Source organism: Salvia hispanica, chromosome 2 (assembly GCF_029641045.1).
Source record: "Salvia hispanica isolate PSC_SH4W2 chromosome 2, Shi_PSC_v1, whole genome shotgun sequence".
Taxonomy (NCBI): Eukaryota; Viridiplantae; Streptophyta; class Magnoliopsida; order Lamiales; family Lamiaceae; genus Salvia; species Salvia hispanica.
The window spans coordinates 30364375-30386241 of record NC_142693.1 but is presented as its reverse complement, the minus strand read 5'-3'; the positions used below and the strand labels follow the sequence as shown (position 1 = coordinate 30386241).

General features: G+C 35.8%; 1 protein-coding gene across 1 annotated transcript; it reads right to left on the bottom strand.

Moving 5' to 3' along the window:
* Positions 1-2184: 2184 nt before the first annotated feature.
* On the bottom strand, positions 2185-13818 carry LOC125192152 (uncharacterized). The gene is made up of 5 exons (XM_089065001.1): positions 13769-13818; positions 13321-13661; positions 6604-6691; positions 5916-6503; positions 2185-2872 (listed from the first exon to the last, which is right to left on the bottom strand). Exons 1-5 carry the CDS (start codon positions 13816-13818, stop codon positions 2185-2187), a joined length of 1755 nt encoding a protein of 584 aa, XP_088921127.1.
* Positions 13819-21867: the final 8049 nt, after the last annotated feature.

Here is a 21867-nt window from a genome sequence, read left to right as displayed (position 1 = left end):
GACCGTACAGCCGATCAGATTCGGAAGAAGTTCGGCAGGATCACTACAGCTCTTCGGAAGTTCATTGGTATATACGAGAACCAACTGCGCACTGCTGAGAGTGGCCGCAGCGAAGCCGACATAAAATCCCTGTCGATGCAGTTGTTCAATGTGCAAGTAGGCAAGAAGTTTACCTACTGGGCAGAATTCCTCGTTCTGCGGCACTCCCCAAAATTCAGAGCCATCTGCGAGAACGCGTCTGCCAAGCCGTACAAGACGGGGCAGGGGCGGCAACTACAGCAGTAGTAGCGGCGGTTCAAGGACCTTCGACCTCAACGACGAGGTCATGGAGGAGCCCCCTCCCCCCCTGTCATTATCCCGGCGTCCACGGCCCCTGGGTCAACAGTCCGCCATCCGAGCCGCTAGATCCGCCTCCGCCGCTGCCTCCCAACACTCTGCTGCGGGCCCGTCTGCACCCCCTCCCGGATCAGCCCGAGCGGCATTGCAAAACACCCTAGCCGTGCAGATGATAAAGGAACTCAAGGACACTCTGGCCTTGTATGAGAAGTCGACCGACCCGACTACCAAGATGATGTACTACGACCTCATAGTGAGGCTGAGGTCGTTGTTGGGGTGGGAGGACACAGTGGCGACGGCGATGGGACCTCAGAGCGGTGGCGGTGGTGGTGACGATGATGACGTTGGCGGTGACGATGCAACAGGTGAAGATGAAGTGGTGGATTCTGATGATGAGACCGAGTAGTCGGCGATGGCGGTGTTTTTTTATGTTTTTGTTGCGTGTTCCTAAACAATTTTCGTTGTATAATTTTACCCCGTTCTATAATACAACGAAGATTTGGTTTTCGATTTAGTTTTCATTAAATTGTGCATTTTATTTAATTATTGTAGTCTAACAATTTTAATTGTAGTAGAATTAAAATATAGACAAAATGAAAAAAATAAAATTTTTGGTGGCTTGGCCATGTTCACTATAGTGGGAAACATGGGCATTGGTGGCCTAGCCACGATTTTGTGGCCTGGCCACACTTTGTGGCTTGGCCCGGCCATGTATAGTGGACACCCTGAGAATTGTACTAGGCCCGTCCAGGCCCGAGCAAATTTTCCTTTGTCAACTCAGTTACGTAACTCACCAAATTGGTGGGTTATAACACTGTTTCATCGTGTTTTCCATCAATACCCCTACCATGTTCACTCTCTTCTCCCTTTCCCCATCAATTGCCTCTCTTTCTCTCTCTCACACATTCTCAATTTCTGGTTGGGTTTGCAAGTTCCAGCCCGACGGAAGTGTTTCCATGGTCGGCGGTAGTATTTCCAAGACCGAAAGATCTTTAATTTACCATCGTTTCACCCTAATTCTTCCGGCGATTCCTTCACTGGACGAGAGCTTCAACATAGTCGCCGCATCGATCTTCAAATGCTGAAGATATGGTTTTATTGGTATTTCTGTTTGCTTTAAACCTCATTTCGTGGCTTTGACCACCGGATTCTCCCTCGCGATTTCGCTTCCTGTTCGGTCGATTTGTAAGCATAGCTGCTGTAATGTGATCTTTGTATCGATGATCGATGCAGAAAAGGCCTCCCATCGGAATCTGGACAGACCTACCTTCCTTCGATTTTATCGTTGATGAATCTGGGTTCAATTCCCTTTGATTTCATTTCGTTTTTTGAATATACAAAATAGTTTTCATCTTTGATAATTACAGTATGTGTTTTAAATTTTTTGATTTTCATTGGAATTTGCAATTTGGGAAGATAATGACCTGATAATAATTAATAATTTGATGAAAGTTAAATGGAAGTGGGAGAAGAGAAACAATTCAATGGAAATTGTAGCGAACATTGTAGGAATTCGAATGATTTTGTTTCATTCAAGACTTCATTTATAATTTAGTAATTAATAAATTAATTTACTAATAAGAAGGAAATACGTTCACATCTCGGGCAATTTTGTCATTTTGCGTGTTATCAAATATGCTATCTTAGATACAATATGGTGTACCAAACAACGATAATTAAATCTTATACGTGCATAACTAAACACGAAGCCCATATTTCGTATCTTGATGTGCATATCTTCACATATCCTACCTTTCTTATCAAACGGACCCGTACTATTAAATTAAACTGACTATAACATAGAATTAGATATTTCACGGAGGATTACATGATGAAACAAACTTAAAGTTACTGAATACCGAAAATTGGTTGCAGTAACCATTTAGGGCTTCCATATTTTATTATAAAACAACCCATCAAAACTCCTATTACGAAACCACATCCGTATCCCAAAACCACCGGTCGCCAACTAAATCCATCCACAAAATTAGAATCCTCACTTTCTTGTGGAGGAGCCATGGGATCTTGCTTGCAATTTTTTGTTAGAGGAAATCCGCATAAGCCTGAGTTCCGAATGAAGGAGCTGTTATCAAATGTCGAAAAGTGTCCGCCAGACTGAGGGATCTCTCCGACAAGATCATTCACTGAAAGATTTAACGCTGAAAGAAAATTCAACATCGTCAGCTTCCGAGGAATCTCACCATTCAGGCGGTTTGAAGACAAGTCCAATGATTCCAGTGCTTTCACACTTCCAAGGGATGATGGTACATGCCCAGTGAGACTGTTGTAAGAAAAATTCAAGTACTTGAGCGAATTAAGATTCCCTATGGAATCCGGAATCTTCCTGGAGAATTTGTTCATGGACATGTCAATGGTGATGAATGTTTTCAAGATTCTGACCAATGGTTGATTTGTGCCTTTCAAAACAAACTCCATTGATTCCTCATATTTGCGGAACCAGTTACTCTTTTCTGAAAAATCTTCCTTGGCATTCATCATGGCTGGGAAGGTGGTTAAATATCTAGTTGGGAGGGTGATAGGGTCCTCGATCTAGTGTCTCGCTAAAGATCTTACTCAATATTCCTTTCTTTATTTTAGCATATCTCTTATTTTAGTTATTTATCTTTAGTTATTTTGCATATCTTCTGTAATCTTTTATTTTAATTATCTTGCTTGATTAGCAAGATAGGTTTAGGATTTAGAATTCTATAAATAATAGAATTCTATAGTATTTTGCTTCATTGAGAATTAAGAAATAAAATACTTATTTTCTCATTCTTGTTCCAAAACCCTAGAACTTCAACTAGGGAGTTATCGATTTCTTTCCGTTCAATCTTCGAGTGCTCTACAAATCTCTCGATAGGGAACTTAAACCCTATCATTTGGTGCTTTCCATTGAGAGCTCTTCCTCCATCAAAATTGATCTGTCAAAATACCTCGACTCACGCCAGTTCACAAAAATCTTTCTCCAATCTGTCAAAACCTCAATGCACCCAGGATTTTCTCTACATGCCATGCCTCTTCTCGAGGAATCACAACAGCATGCACTCCAGGTGTCAAGGATTTGCTCGTGGAATTACAGCAGCAACTCAATGCTCACGGCAAATTTTTAGCAAAGTTTGGGAAGCACTCGCTGACCGAGGAAGCGCCGATCAGCCTCGACGCGTGCTCGCCTCAACTTTCGACGTGGCATACTCGGCCACCCGATGTGAACCGTCAACTTCGCACACTTCCCTCCGGCAGCAGCAACTCATCAGTCCAACCGCCGCAGCCAAAGGTCGCTTCATCAACTCGGACTTGGAGACCTCCGCCGTCACGCACCATTGGAGAATTTGTCCCCACCCGTGTTCGAATTGAAGCACCTCTCTTCAACGGGGATGACCCGTTAGGTTGGATTTTTGGTATTCAAGACTATTTCAATTATTTTGTCACTGATGAATCGGTTCGCTTGGCCGTGGTTGAAAAAATTATTGAACAACCGGCGTTGGATTGGTTTCATATTTATCAAACGTCTGACATGAAGGGTTCGTGGGAGGATTTCTTGGTGGCAGTTCGTTACCATTTTGCTCCGGAAGTAGACGACGAAGAGCGATTAGGTGGCAGTTCATTGTGTGCTGGCATTCCCAATGAGGTGTTGGACGTCGTTCAGCCCACAGAGACTGGAGACGGGGTATCCGATGATTGCCATACTTTGGATGGAAAATTAGAGGATGCACGCGTGCTTCCGATGTGCAACAAGCATCTTCATGGCGCCACTCCTGTTGAGAACTCGGAGGGCCGTGAGAATTTTATGGAGGTGGCTGTGTCTAATGGACTAGCTGCTTCTATGATTTTTGAGGAATCTGCAGCTATGTTGAAAGAGGATGTGGCTTCCCTTGTTCCATTTGAATCTGAGCAACCAACTGGATCTTTTGAAATTAAGGAGTTAAATGAGCTCAATTCATTCCTTTGCACAGATAGATCAAAGTCATACTCTGTATTGGAATTTTTGGGCATCAATACTGAGTTGCAACCCCAAAATTGCAATGTGATTAATGGTAAATTGCGTGTTTTGTCAGGAGATATAACAGGACTTCTTGATCGATATGGTGATGCTCGCACTATACCACCGAGCAAGATTCCCGATGTTGTAGTTGTTCTTTCTGTTGCATCGAAACTTGTAAACGTTGTCTCCCGTGGAAGTGATGCCAGAATTTACATAGATGGAGCAGCTCCCACACTATCTTATAGTGATGATATGAAGGCGTCCTTTTGTGGAGATGCCAAATGGAGCCGAGCATCCCTTCAGTTTGGTGCAAACAACAGCGTTCTTATATTTGATCCGGGAGCTTTTGTGCCTAATGATAGTCGTAATCCGGTGTCATCCAATTTCTTAGTGATAATTTGTCATAGCTTGACACAGGAATTAACTCTGGAGGAGGTGGTCGATGTTTCAATATTACCTCGAGCAAGGATTTTCAGTGAGTACGCCAATCGGCCTTTCAACCACAACTCTGCTGACCACCATTTCTGCAGCGCCCCAGCCCGTCGTAGATTCTATGACAACCTACTGGCTGTTCGGCACCATTTCCATGCAGGAATGCGAATCCCCGCTCAGCAGATCAGCAAGCTGCCGGTTAGGCCTCAGAAGAGATGGTCTCGCCCCTCTTTTAAGGGGCATACAGAGAAGAAGCAGTTCTCCATCACTCAAGATCTCGAACCCGGCAACGTAGGCAATGAAGATGATTACTCACCGGAGACCACGGATGATAAAGTAGGAACGGAGATGAGAATGGCTGTTGATTTGGCCACCACTCTAGTACGTGTAGAGAACAAAAAGGTTATCCCTTCTCTAAGCCTTCTTGGTAATCATATTGTTTTTTATTCTACTAGTTTCCTGGAGTTGACAGAAGATAGTAGAGAAGAGTTTTTGGGTAGAAATTGCAGAGTAATGCAAGGTCCGGCAACTGATCCGTCAAGAGTTCGAATGGCGAGAGAATCCTTTGAGAACAACCATTGGAACTCATTTAATCTACATCCTACGTGTGATCTAATTGGGAGAAATGCTTTGGAAAGTGTGTCTGTTATTGGCTGTCTTGAAGACACTAATGTGGACCGGGTACTGCAAATTTTGAAGAAAAGAAAGATCTACTTTGTCTCCTGCTACGAAGGCAGGATACGAGTTTGGTTGTTCTTATTTTGCCTCCACCTTGAGGGCAAGGTGGTTTTCAACGGTGGTGGAGTTGATAGGGTCCTCGATCTAGCAAATCTCGCTAAAGATCTTACTCAATATTCCTTTCTTTATTTTAGCATATCTCTTATTTTAGTTATTTATCTTTAGTTATTTTGCATATCTTCTGTAATCTTTTATTTTAATTATCTTGCTTGATTAGCAAGATAGGTTTAGGATTTAGAATTCTATAAATAATAGAATTCTATAGTATTTTGCTTCATTGAGAATTAAGAAATAAAATACTTATTTTCTCATTCTTGTTCCAAAACCCTAGAACTTCAACTAGGGAGTTATCGATTTCTTTCCGTTCAATCTTCGAGTGCTCTACAAATCTCTCGATAGGGAACTTAAACCCTATCAGAGGGGCCCACTGAATTCATTCTGAGATATATCAAACACTTGCAACTTCACAAATGGAGCATCATTACTTATCTCACCATAAGCAATGGGTAGAAGCATACTACCATTGAATCTGTTATCTCTCAAAACAAGGACTCGGAGATCAACGAGATCTTCCATCCAAAAGGGAAATCTATCTTGTATTGCATTGCTTCTGATATCAAGAACTTGCAGCTTCCCACAATTTCCTAGGGTTTGTGGAAGTATTCCTTTTAGGTTATTGCTGTTGAGGTTTAGAGACTCAAGAGCGCAGCCCTGGGGAAAGGATGGAGGAATGAGGCCCTGAAATTTATTTCCCTTCAAATGCAGAACCTGCAAGGATTTACTCAGCTCTCCTAAACACTTTGGTATTGAGCCGTGCAGACTGTTGTCTGATAGATGGAGGAAATGGAGGGATCTCAATTTGCAAATGGATGAGGGAATCTCTCCAATTAAGTTGTTGGAGTAGAGCATTAGGGCTGTTAGGAAGATGAGATTTCCAATGGTGGAAGGTATAAACCCCGAGAGTCTGTTATTTGCCAAGTGGAGATAAGTTAAGTCATGGGATGCTTCAATGGTGGATGATGATGATGATGATTAACAAAAACAACAGTACCATACCACTTAATGCATTGTTATCAAGGTATATAGACTGAAGGGATGTCATGTTTCCAATTTCTTTTGGAATTGATCCATCAAATCCAGTGGATGCCATGTTTAACATCTCTAAATTATTAAGATGACCAATCTCTTTGGGAATGTTATCTGTGGAATACATAATTCATAAAAAAAAAATTAGTAATACGTAAGATATAATATTTTTCTAGATATATTAACACCTAAGATGATTTTAAGTACTTAAACTTCGACACAATAACAATGTAATATGATTAAAAAAAAAAAAAGTCTGGAGAGGTAAATATATAACTAACCAGTTAAATTATTATTGTACAGGACTAATTTTTGTAGGGCCGTTAAGTTCCAAATATCTTGAGGTACTGGTCCTGTAAATTTGTTAGATTCCATCCACAGTGAATTTAATAGGTGAAGATGATCAATCTCTTTTGGAATATCACCTGTGGAACAAAAAATTTGCTAAACAATTTATTAACATGAAGAATGAACTACAAAAATAGTCCCTAGACTATGCGTTTATTTCGCCAATAAACCTGAACTTTAAAAATATCCTCAGACAACCCTGGACTAAGCGTTTATCTCGAAAATGGTCATTTTTCACTGTTTCGTGACGAAAATACCCTTTTGGGGGGTTTTGGGGGGTTTGGGCAATTTGGTCTTTTTACATTTTAAATCTGATATTATTTCAGTTATGTACTAAATCTGATATTATTTAAAAATTATCATTCTTCTTCCCTTTAAAATTTAAAATTAAATTTTAAATTTCGACCGTTAAATATCAAAAAATCTTTTTAATTATTAAAAGTACTATTAAATAACATATTAATAGTTTTAATCAATGCATGATAGTGTCTAATATTTAATCAATAATGTATGATGACGCCTTAGTTTTAATAAATATTTAATAGTTTTAATCATAAATAGATCATATAACACGATTTAGTCAACGTCGTAATATTTTTAGTCAAATTCTCCTATACATTAGATGCATATTTATTTCGGAATAAATCGTGTTATATGATCTATTTATGATTAAAACTATTAAATATTGATTAAATCTAAGGTGTCATCGTACCCTATTGATTAAATATTAGACATTATCAAATATTGATTAAAACTATTAATATGTTATTTAATAGTACTTTTAATAATTAAAAAGATTTTTTGATATTTAACAGTCGAAATTTAAAATTTAATTTTATAAAATTAAATCTAATATTGAAATAAAGAAACAAAGTGAAGGATGCCAAAAAGGAAGAAGAATGATAATTTTTAAATAATATCAGATTTAGTACATAACTGAAATAATATCAGATTTAAAATGTAAAAAGACCAAATTGCCCAAACCTTTCAAAACCCCCTAAAAGGGTATTTTCGTCACGAAACAGTGAAAAGGACCATTTTCGAGATAAACGCTTAGTCCAGGGTTATCTGGGGATATTTTTAAAGTCCAGGGTTCATTGACGAGATAAAAGCATAGTCCAAGGACTATTTTTGTAGTTCACTCTAACATGAATTATCTGGTGCACACTAAAATAACGGCAGTGAGTTTCTACAAATAAAAATAAGTAAATCAAATATTCCTTCCCTTTCATTTTAGTGGAGTCATTTTGTCATTATGGAATGGAGGGTAGTATATAATACTTCCTCCGTCCCACAATAGATGTCACACTTTCCTTTTTAGTTCGTCCCACAAAAGATGTCACATTTCTATTTTTTGAAAAAAGTTCTCTCTCACATTAATATAAAAATTATATTTTCTCTCTCCATTTAACATACAAAATAAAACCTCCTAAAATCTCGTGTCGTCCTACAAATATGATATTTTTTATAAGACGGACGGAGTATCTAATTTTTGTGCGTTGAATGAATTCAGGTAATTAAATATGGATTCCCCTATAAATTCTAACAACGCCGATGATATAATTCAACTAGTGGCGGACACACAGTAAGAAGAGGGAAGGGGCTTAAGCCCCTCCGAAGATGTTTTTTTTTTTTGGTTAACATTGTTGAAGACTAAGTTGTAAGAAATTAAATGATGTGGAGGGGCTGAAATTTAATTTTACTGAGATAAGCCTTGGCGTGCTGATGCTTGAAGAAGACGCCCTTCTTGTAGAAGACGAGTGAGAACAAAAATTTAACTAATAAAATATTATTAATAGTTGAAAAGTAGCGCCGTACAACTTTATTAGCTGTGTCAGGTACAGCATATTTCTATAATTTTAAATCGATACTATCACACTTGGGGTTACGCACCGAGAATGCCATATCGCATACCGTACCGCAAATTGCGGTATGACTAAATGTCATACCTATACCTTATCGAATTTTTCGGTATACCGCAATATTTCTATAATTTTAAATCGATACTATCACACTTAGGGTTACGCACCGAGAATGTCATACCGCATACCGTACCGTAAATTGCGGTATGACTAAATGCCATACCTATACCTTACCGAATTTTTCGGTATACCGCATTGCGGTATACCGAAAATTCGGTATGTCAATATTTGAAAACCTTTACCTTACCGACGTTTCGGTATGCCGTACCGTGTTGCGGTATACCGCAAATCATACCTGTTTTGATATATAAAATATTGAAGAATTGAGATTTAGAATTAAGGCAGAATAATGAATTAATGATGGCTGCTACTGCTTTACGAATTATGCCTCTAATGTTTCTTTAGTTTTAAAAATATAAATATTATAATTTTATAAATAATATATATATTTAAAAAATATATTTATTAACGGTATATACCGCAAAATTACGGTATACACCGTAATTTGCAGTACATACCGTAATTGCGGTATGATGCGGTATACCGCGGTATATGCAAAATCCATACCTTTACCGTACCTTAATCTACCGGTAATGTATCATACCGTACCGAAAAGTGCGGTATACCGAAAATTCGGTATTTTCGGTATTTATTCGGTATGGTAAATGCGGTATTTCGATATTTCGGTACGTTTTGCCAGCCCTAATCACATTAATTCATAATGTTAGTATCCATGGGTTTAGACTAGCCATAAGCTAGCCATAGGCTAGCCACAAACTCCTCCTACTACATCATCAGCACTAAAATTCTTTCTGCTACATCATCAGGACAAGTAATTGGACAAGCAATAGGCTAGCCTACAACAAACAAAATTAAAAAAAACAACTAAATTTTACGGAATTAAACAAAAAATACGGAATTAAATTTACGACACATATACGGAAAAATTCATTAATATCATTTTTTTTAAAAAGCACATTAAATAAAAAAAATTACATAATTAAAAAAAAAAACCGGGCTTCCATACACGAGCCCCCGCCTCACTCTACTCCTCACTAATTTATTAAAAAAATACATTAAAAATGCAATAAAAAATGCAATAATTTTATATAAATTAAAAAAAAAGTACATCCTAAAAAAATTACATAATTAAAAAAATACATTAAAAATGCTATAAAAAAATGCATAAAAAAATACATTAAAAAATACATTAAAAAATGCAATAAATAAAAAAAATGAATAAAAAAACATTAAAAAAATGCAACCGGCTAGCCGAAATTGAGCCTACTATGGCGCCTAGCGTATCGGCCACCGGATCGGCTAGCGCCCACGAATCGGCTAGAGCTCATGCGAATCGGCTAGAGCTCGCCGATCGGCTAGCCTAAATTGCTGCAATGGAGGCTAGCAGATTGGCCAACGGATCGGCTAGCGCCCGCGATCGGCTAGCCTATCCGCTAGCCTCCATTGTGGATGCTCTTATAGCGAAGAAACGATTTTACATAAATTATACTCCCTCCGTCCCGCTTAAGATGACACGTTTTCCTTTTTAGTTTGTCCCAACTAAGATGACACATTTCTTTTTTTGGTAACTTTCTCTCTCAAATTATAATACAGTCAACCAATTTTTCTCACTCTTATTAAAATATTCATCTATCTTCATCTCTCTACTTTAATACATACATTCACCTTCTCTATCTCCAATTAAACACTTTAATCAATAACTCCTAAAATCTCGTGCCGGCTAAGCAATATGTCATTTTAGCCGGGACAGAGGGAGTAGTACCTTATTTCCTTAATATTAGCAATTGAGAAAGTACTATGAAAAGTAGTTAAAAAGTTAATAAACTTTTGATTTTTTCATTAGCCTATCAAATTTTTTCGAGAATTTTTTTTTCAACTATTAAGACTTATTTATAAAATTATGGAAGCTAAGTGAAAATTGAGAATCTAATTGTGAATATTAATAATGATATTTTTCGAATAAAAATACCTATAATTTGAAATGTTTTATTCTTTTGATAATGTGTTGACTACGTTCTATGTAATACTCCTTCCGTCCCAAGGAAGATGACCCCTTTCTTGGACGCCACGGGATTTTATGCAAATTTATTTTGTATGTTGAGAGAGAGAGAGTAAAGTAAGAGAGATGAAATAAAGTAGAGATAAATGTGTTTCCATTTTAAGTAATGGGTCATCTTAGTTAGGACAAATTAAAAAGGAAAGTGAGTCATCTTCAATGGGACGGAGGGAGGAGTACCCTATAGTCTATTCGTCTCACAATAAGAGTTATATTTTGTCATTTTAGTTCGTTTCAAAAATAAAAGTTCTATATCTCTTTTAGCATAAATGATAAGTCGGGAGAGTATGTATTTTAACATTGTAATTGTGACTTTTTTGTATGATACGAAGTATCTTATTTTTTTCACATATAGTGTACTCATTTTTGTCCATGAAATATTATTAATATTTTTTAGTATTTCGGTCTATCCACAAAATAATGTCTATATTTGTTTTTTTTTCATTTTTGGTAAATAGAATCTATTTTTCACTGACTCACTATACTCATATTCTATTATAAAATAAATACGGAGTATATAAAAGTGGGACTTGCATTGCACTAATTTTTTCTCTCAATTTTCCTTTAAATATATCAAAACCATCAACGAGTCAAAGTGCCACTCTAGACAGAGGGTATTAGTATTAACTGAAAGACATATACAGTGAAGCTCCTGCCAACATTTTTTTCTGCGTCTGCCACTGCAACTAGTGTTAGTTTTATGATAAGATCTGCTGTTCTTTTTTTCTAATTACTACTACTTCCGTTTCTTTATAGTTGAGGCGAAACTTTTCGGCGTGGAGTTTTAGAAATGAATGTTGGGTGTGTTAAATAAATAGTTAAAAATTAAGAGAGAGGAAAATGTAGAGAGAATAAAATATAAAGTGAATAAAGTAGAGAGAATAAAGTAAAAGAGAGTAAAGTAAGAAAGAGGAAAAAGTTACCATATATGAAAATGACTCAACTATGAAAAAACTTTCTAAAATAAAAAAATGACTCAACTATGAAGAAACGGAGGGAGTAACATGCTTAATTAATCATTGAGCTGTGAATGCAAAAATTGGTGGAAGGTTGGGGTGGAAAATCATAGCCCATTTTGCAACAAGGCCCAAATTGTTTGGACCTTATTATGCAGTAGGCTTCTACTTAATGATACCCAACAAATCACGATACTTGGTCCAATGACTTCAGTAATTTACGATACTAAGAGATTCTGACGATGATGAACCATTCTTGTGGCACAATAGACTACCTCTCAATTATGAATATCTCACCTTCTATGAATAGTCTGATGTGATGTCAGCCTTGACAACACAATATGAGAAGAAAAAAGAACTTTGGGAGGAAGGCCCCACTACAGGAAGAGCTTGAGCTAGATCCTCCAATTCACACGGAGATTTTAGATGACCCACACAATCGATACTTTGGGGCAGAAGATGTAAATAAGTGGGTCACATTAACTTTAAAAAATAGAGGAAGATATTTGGGATGATTTTAACCTCAACAATATTTCTCTCAAATCAAGACCACAAGACAAAGATCACACGCGTTGATCGAGTTCACACAGAAACACCGGAGAACATGCAAGCAATTGACCGAATTCCGGACAACACAAGTATCAGAGCCAAGGTTCAACGAACCCATGTAGCTTGGGAACAGGTCGATTGCTTGCACGTTCTCCGGTCGATTAAGACATGTGGTGGCCTGTCTTGGTCTTCTGGTCTTTGTATATGGGGAAAATTATTGAGATTCAAATCGAAAATTAGTAAACGTGCAAGCAATATATAAGTACAACCTCTACTCCATTAGGTGGGACCTTTTAAGAAGTGTCCTAAGAACAAAAACATGAAGGCTTAAATAGATCGCCCAAAGCAAATCACGAGGGAAACGCAACAAGATTAAATATATAGTTATATACTCCCTCCGTTCCATAGTAATAGTCATTTTGTCATTTTGGTACATTCCATTTCCATAGTATTAGAGTCATTTCCCTTTTTAGTAAAAGTCAACACATTTTTCCACACCTACTTTACTCTCTCTTACTTTATTTTCTCTTCATCTCTCTACCTTTTTCATTTTCCAATTTACTCTCTATTTACTTAACTCATCTAACATAGTTTTTCTTAATCTCCGTGCCGAAAAGAAACACCTCCATTACTATGGAACAGAGGGAGTAGATAAGAAGATATACATACCAGTTAAACTGTTGAGCCCAAGGAATAATCGAGTGAGCAGTGTCGAGTTCCCAATATCTTTTGGCACCACTCCAACATGGCTGTTGTTGTACAAGGAAAGTAGCTCAAGGTTTGAACATAGGCCCAAGCTCTATGGTATTTCTCCATACAGCTTAGTGGAAGATATACGAAGTAATTTGAGGTTGTGAAGGCTGTGCTTGCACATGTCGATTGGTAGCTCACTTGACAAAGCATTACCTCTCAAAGTAATTACTTGTATGGATGAGATGTTGAAGATGGAGGCCGGAATCGGACCGTAGAAGGAGTTCTCATTCATATCTAGAGAAACGAGAGAAGAAAGATTTCCGATTTCGGGTGGAATGGTGCCTACGAGCTGCATATTAGAAATATTCAACTGGGTGACACGGTTATTGATAGGATCACATGTAATTCCTATCCATTTACAAACAGATGTTTCGGTAGTCCAATTCTTTCTCAATAAATTGAGAGGATCTGATGTGATATGAGTTTTTAAGGCAAGAAGTGAAGAGCGATCGATATTGGTATTGGTTGCAAAGGCTAAGCTGCAGTCCAGTAAACAATCAACCAGCAAAAGAAGAGCAAGTAACAAAATTTGGGAAAACATATCCATAACCATTGTATTTCTTGAGATAATAGGAAGTGAGGATACTTTAGATCAGTGGCGGATCCAGGTGGGGGCAGGTGGGGGCGATCCACCATGCGACTAATTTTCTCTTATCCCGGATGTATATTTTCCACATCCGCCCCCATCGTTGCCTCCGACGTCGGCCTGTTGACCGAAAAAAATAACCATTATCGCCTTATTCATTTACTAAATTAGAATCATCTTGGTATTTAATCTTTCTTGTGTCAATTAGGTCATCGACTTACTTACACAAGAGATGGAAAATCGTTTCTCTGAGGCATCCGCATCCACGGACTTGCTAAGTTGTATGGCATGCCTCGATCCAAAAAATGATTTCGCTGCTTTTAATGTTAATAAGCTTGTTCATCTTGCTACTCTTTACCCAAAGGACTTCACATCGACTGAACATACTCAATTGTTTAAACAACTTGAAACTTTTGTTGATGTTGTGAGAAGAGATGCACGATTGAATGGTATTGAAGATTTGGGTACCCTATCTAAGAAGATTGTTGAAACCAAGAAAGATAAAGTTTTTTCGTTGGTTATCGTTTGATTGAGTTGGTATTGATTTACTGCATCTGTTGAAAGAGTATTTTCAGCAATGAAATTTGTCAAGACTGACTTGCGGAATAGGATGGGAGATGAGTGGTTGAATGACAGTTTGGTAGTATACAATGAAAGATCCATTTTTGCTAGTGTTTCTAATGAAAGAATCTTGAAACGTTTTCAAGATATGGATACTCGTAGAAATCAGTTGTCTCGGTTAACAGATGCTAGAGTTACTTGAATTGTAATAGATTTTCATCTTGCTAAAAAAACATATTGAAGTATTATATTTAATATTTTACTATTTTATTATTTTATTCCGCTCCCACCATTTTTTAATCCTAGATCCGCCACTGCTTTAGATAGCATGTTAAGTAACTGATAATTCATCATTAATTCCGTTTTGAATTCTAGTAACGACAAGGACGTAAATCAATATAGTTTTTCAAAATTAGGGGGTTTGAAAGAAAAATGTTAGTTTGAAGGAATTTTTGAAAGATATGCTGTTAGGGAATTCCAAGCTATTGTGTTTGGATATGAAGAATAACTGTTACTATAATTCTACACTCAAATTGATTAGTTGAATATAATTAATTTATTAATATAGTAATGAAATTATATAGTACTTAGTAATTATTATGCATATTTTTTTTTAATAATAATTAAAGTAAAATATTCTTAAATTACTTATTGATTGAGAAAATAATAATTGCAATACTTTTCCAATCTAGCTAGAGCAGAAGTTGACTCGAAATAGTATGTGAGCAAAAAAGTCTAAGTCCACAAAATGAAAAGAATTAAATTCGAACATTGATATTTGCAACATCATGCATGGAATTATCATGTATGACGATTTATGTGGAATCTTGGAACCTTGGTTAAGGAACAAAAAGCCTTGGTTAAACTATACAGCCAATATATTTCTATTTAGCAATAAAATATGCCATATGCTATCAATGCTTGAAAATGTTACAAGTAGAAGAAAATGTGAGGATTGGGATGTTGATTGTTGGATTAATTTTGGCAAAGAAACCGTGTACTTGAATTGTTGGATTTGTCATAGGAGACTACGTTGTGGTAATCGCTTACGTACCTGCAAAAATTTAAAGAAAATTCGAAATTCTAATTTCGAATTATCAAGAACCCAAAACTTTAGGGAGAATTTGAGGTTGAGAAAATATTGGCACGTTATTTCTCAAGGATAATGATCTAATAGAAATCCTACACAACTCCAGAAAAATCCGACAAATTGTTTTTGAGAAGATCACATAAAATATAATCGCTCTATATTGCAAAGAAAGCTAGATTATCTTGTAGATTCAATTTTAATTTGGAACAAAATCCCTAAATCTAGTGGGCCTTGATGCTTGGTGTTTTGGGCCAGTTTGCCTTCGGGTCTCAAGAATATATTTCAATCAATAATAAATTTCACACCTATATATGTTAAATAGTAGCACAAGCTATAATACATTTCAAGCCTCAAGGCATACTAAATCTCAGCACCATGTCCATGTCTAATAGTAGAACAGAGAGATTATAACAATAGCAGATTCATATTTTGTAGCCCAAGATTATAACAAAACGTATTACCGTAAGTTTTGTATATAAAGAAGAGTAAACTACAGAAATGGTATCTGAACCATGAGTTAATCTCACTCATAGTTCATGGACTTTAAAAATATCACCAGTAGTCCCTGGACTAAGAGTTTATTTCGAAATTGGTCATTTTAGCTATTTTTTATCCAAAAATGCCCTTTTGAGCATTTGGGCAATTTCATCTTTTCACATTTTAATTGTTCCAATATGATATTATTTCAATAATGTACTAAATCTGATATTATTTCAAAATTATGTTCTTTTTCCCTTCGTTATCCTTCACTTTATTTTTAGTTAAAACTATTAATTTATGTATTTTTTACTTATATAAGTTTTGTGTGAGTTGGCTGTATAGTTTTATTTCTATATATAGCTATGAGATGAGAAAGAATACATAAATTAATAATTTTAATTAGAATAATTTATTGATATTTAAAAATCAAAATCTTAAATTTAAGTTTATAAATTTAAATATAATATTTGAAATAAAAAAACAAAGTGGAGGATGGAAAAGTGAAGAAGAAGATAATTTTGAAATAATATCAGATTTAGTTTATCATTGAAATAATATCATATTGAAACAGTTAAAATGTGAAAAGATGAAATTGCCCAAATGCTCAAAAGGGCATTTTCAGATAAAAATAGCCAAAATGACCAATTTCAAAATAAACCCTTAGTCCAGGGACTATTGACGATATTCAGGGACTATGAGAAAAAGATAAACTCATAATTGAAGGATCATTTTTATAGTTCACTCTAAAAAGAAAAAGTAATCTCTCCGTCACACCGTGTGCAAGTCTTATTCTTCATAAATTATTAAATCTTACTTTATTTTCTTCCACTTAACTTATTAAACATCATTTGTCTTAAATATTACGCCTAAAAGAATGTCTCATACAATATTCTTATACTTTAATACACGTACCTAGCTTAGGACTTTGCACACTGCATTCGACTATTTTCTCTTGTGTGGGGATTACTGCAATCTTGCTTGGTCTATGCGATTGTATGAGTGACAAAAAATTTAATTTGTGAAATTAAACAATATAAATTGATGACGTTCCGAATAGATGGTATTATGCTTGTATGGTTGAATCGAGTTGCTTCATGCCAGCGGCGGACCTACAAACCTACAATGGGGCTTGGGGTCCCATGGAACCCCCAACTTTCAAAATTACCATTAGTTAACATAATTTTCCAATATCGCAAGTGGCTGGCTCTTTAGTCATCCACTGGAGTGGTCCAGGTTCGATTCCTTCATAGGGTTTAGGGTTCGATTCCTCCTTAGTTATTTATGCTTTATGCTCACAAAGTAGGCATGAATTTAATTTTTTTTATTAATACTTCTCATGTATTTATTCTCTGATGTTAATTTTTTATAAATACTTCTCATGTATTTAGTCTCTGAGTAATACTTCTCATATATTTATTTTCTGATTTTAATTTTTTATTAATACTTCTGAATTTAACTTTTTATTAATACTTCTCATGTTTACAAGTACACAAGCTTTTAGTTTTAACTTCTTACAATAAAAAAATCTCCTTATTTATTACTTCTCATTAAAATAAAAATAACATCATCTCAATTTTTCTCTCTCTCTCTCTCTTTCTTTATCATTTTTTTATTTAACTTAAAAAAATACCAACACTTCTATAAAATCTTGTGGAGAATGCTTCTCATTTTATCAAATATACACGAGCTTTTAGTTTTAACTAGGGATGTCAATCTAGCCCGAAACCCACGGGTCGACCCGAATAATCCGGTAAAATTATAGGGTTAGGGCCGGAAAATCGCAACCCAGATACAGAATAGGGCTACACGGGCTGACCCGTTTGGGTCAGCGGGTTATGCGGGCTGGCCCGGGTGGGTTGCGGGTTAGCCCATGGGTTAAGCATTTAAAATAAAAATATAATTAAGATTTTGGGTTATATACTTATATGAAGTATATATGGTAATTACAATATTAAAAGCAGCGTTGATATGAAGTGTATATGGTAATTACAATATTAAAAGCAACATTGATATGGAGTATATATGGTAATTATGTATTCTCTCTCAAATTGAAAGTTAGAGTTATATGGAATATAGAGACTATTAATATTTACTCATATTAAATGCCGCATTACGTCTTTCCTCTCTAAGAGAATGATCCGATTGAAGCTTCAAAAGTTATTGATGTATAAGCATGTCATTCAACTTTATAGAATTTTAATCTTTGACATACTACTTGTTAGAGTTTAGTATACTGGAAAAGCATCTTTCGTATGCTTGTATATGTAATAACTCTTCTATCCATTTTTACCATTTAATGAGAAAGAATATTTTGTTACAATGTGTTTTGCTTATGGGTTACTTATGTATTTATGAGATGTTGAAATATGTTTTCCATTTAAATACATAGTTTAAGCAAAATGAGTCTAAGTCTTCTGCACAGTAGACGAGTTGTGAGCGGCGTTCACAGTAGGTAACTTGTCGGTTCTTGCAGTAAGAAAAATGTTTCACAACCTAGATAGACTTTGACTACCTATCGTGAAAGGTTGCGACGTCAGTCCGAAAATTTTCTTACCTAAGGAAATGAACGACGTCGGTGTGGTATAGCACTGAAAGGATCAAACAGTGAGATAAGTCTTTCTTGGCTATTTACTGAAAGACGAGGTCTCGGTGATTGTCATTTCTTAATCATTGTTGACATAACATTGAGCATACGATATTAATTGAAAACGACTTTGACTTATCAAATGGTGAGGGTATTTCGTTGCCCAAGAATCCTGATAGATTGGGTAGTGATCATTAATGTCTAAGTGGTGCTAGTATTGTTATTGCAATGAATCGTGTGCTGGGAGAGGCCAGTCTGATAATATCCTCAAGAGGTGTTTAGAAAAAGGTTTTATTATTCAGAAAACTGGCCAGTTGGAATTTATTCCATGAATAATAAATAATGTTTCTAAACTAGACCACTCTTGGAAAAAGAAATTAATTAATAAAAGTCAGATAGCAGACTTGATATTAATTAATGGATATTTATATCTTTAACACGGGAAATGATTTAATTAAAGAGGAAGTCCCGGAATACTCGTAATTTCGGTTTGGACGGGCAGTCAATATTATATCTATAGTGGATGATAATAATATTTAAGTTTGGGCTTGAATTAAATTAGTTTTAATTTAATTAGTGAAAGCCTGAATTGTGGCCCAATCCAATCCTCCATAAATCCCTGGTCTGGCCCAAAATAATTAACTTAATATAAAAGGGAGAAGAAGAGAAGACAGAATTAATTCTACCGATTTTTTTAGTTCTCTGCAATCTCAAATATCGATTTCTAGGGTTCTTCTTCCTTAGAGATTTCTGTCTCCAATTCTTCTCCGGCTTTTGAGGATTTGACAAGCTTTGCCCACACAAAGGTCAATTCCAAGTTAAAGGGAACAGATCAGAAGATCCGTGGTAGAGATCGATTGAAGAAGGAGTTCGAATTCAATTGCTTGAATTCATACGGTAAATCGTTCTATTTAATTGCATATATATTCAGTATGATCTTGATTATATGCTTATGAACATGTTTCTAGTTTACAATCAGATAAAAGCATGTTTAGATGTAAATCTTTCAATCAAACTAAATAGATTTCCGCTGCAAAACCAACAATTGGTATCAGAGCCTGTTTTTAGGCTCTGATTGTTTGATTTACTACGTGCTTTGATTGTATGAATACATGTTTAAAGTTTTCGATGCATGTTTTGGTGTTTTATCAATTCTTATTGAATGGTGAACTGTAAAACTAAAACTTTCGAAAAGCATTTTGATTGTGCCCTTGGGCGAGACAATCGGTGTCACGAAATATCAGTGGGAGCTGCCGGTAGAAAGCCGAGGGCAGCTCCGGATCACACATGCTCAGTCGACGGGAAGCAGGCGCCGATGGTCGACTAGTTTCGACCATGTTACGGGGCTGGCTGGTCAACGAGGAGGCTGGATCAGTGGGAGCCGAAGGGCGTTGCTGGCTGAACTTCTAGCCAAGAGCAGCGCCGGCGATTCCCTTGATCGGAAACTGACGCGGACAGCTGCTGGCTGTGGTTTTCCGGCCGAGAGCAGTCTGTTGTGGCAAACACGAGCATACAGCGGAGTCGATTGGTGGTTGGTGCTGCTGACCGAGTTTTCTCGGGCGAGAGCAGCACCAAGGCTGCTGACCGGCGATCAGTTTCGAGGTCCGGCGGAAGCTGCTGGCCACGATGTCGTGGCCGAGAGTAGCGCAAGCGTTGCCGTGAGATTCGGGTGATTGGTGAACTAATGCGTGATACGTGAACTGTTTTTGCATGATTTACATGAATTGTGGAAAAATGGTTGTTATGTTGCGTGAATATCATTAAAATATAATAGAGATACCATGTCTCATTTGTTTTAATTTTAGTGATATGTTTTACGTGAATTAATATTTAATTGTTTGTGGACTTGGTTAATGCATTTAGCATATGAACTGTGATTACGATAATTGTGGAATCATTATTTAAACAAAGGGATTCCAAATTTTAATTCAGTACATAAATAATGCATTAACTAATATTATGAATTTTATGGCACGTTTGCTTGACTCTTGCGTATATTACGAGTGGGATATAACATCTCATTCAGAAATCAATTTATAAAATTGATTTATTACATGAAATATCATTAAATTAATTTATTATGATTTAATATAGGTTTGAACTTTAATCTATATCTTAGGGATTTTGATAGATGGTATTTATCTATCTAGATATATCTTAGATAGATTAGATTTAGTTGTTCAAATAAATCCTATTAAATCTAGGATTCCATTTTTATGGAATAAATAAATTGGAATTTAATGTAGATTATTTCTATAATATATACTTATCATGATATAGTTAGGTTTGAATTATAATCCTTATCTATAAGATATTGATAAGTTTTATTTATCTAGAATATATCTTAAGATGATTTGGATAAGTATTTTTCAACTAAATCCTATTATATCTAGATTTCCTAAACCTAATGGAAAAGGATAAGTATTATAATTAATATTATTATTATTATTTAATAATAATTTATTAATATTAATTAAAGAAATAGTTGATTAATTATTTATAATTAATTAATTATTAATTAATCAAATTATTTAATTATCTTAGTTTAATTTCATGGATTTAATAGAACTATCTATTAATTTGAAATTAATATAAGTGAACTTTCTACCTAATTCACTTAAGTGATAATTAAAAGAAAAACCATATCTTAAAATAACTAAGCGATAATTACGATCTCTGTCGTATATGGTCTCCAAAGAATTGGTCTATGTATGAAGCAGTTTCCAATATTAACGCGACTCACCTTAGTGGGAGCCTTAATCCTAAGAAACAGCAAGTTCATTGGTTAGACTTCTCAAAATTAAGTTCAATTTTATCTAGACGTAATTTCCAATATTATCGCGACCCACCATAGTGGGAGCTTTAATCCTAAGAAATTGCAAAGTTCAGAAGATTAAATTGACTTGTGAGATAACTGTAGAATTTTGTTTGTGGCGTGCGACCTTCCTTAGAAGGAGTATCAATACGGAAATGAAATTCTTGGTGTGAATATTCAATGGTACAAGCTTAGGCAACGTTTGGCGGCCATGCCACCTTAGTGGTCTCTGGACTATTCGTCGATGTTGTGACCAGAATTTTGTTAAATATGAATTTTTTACCTGACCTCCCTAGAGGCGTACTTAATTCTATTTGACTTGACTGTTGTGAGAATCTAAACGGTTTTAATGGTTTTTACTCTTTAGAATCTTACATAGTTTGTAACAATAAGCTATTCTTTTTCTCAGCTAAATCCAAACAAGATGTCGTTCAATCCTCTTTCCGCTATTCTTAAAGAACACAAACTCGAAGGTCATAACTATATTGCATGGAAACAAAACTTGGATATCGTTCTCACTACCGAAGAGTACAAATATGTGCTCACTACTGAATGTCCACCCGAACCTG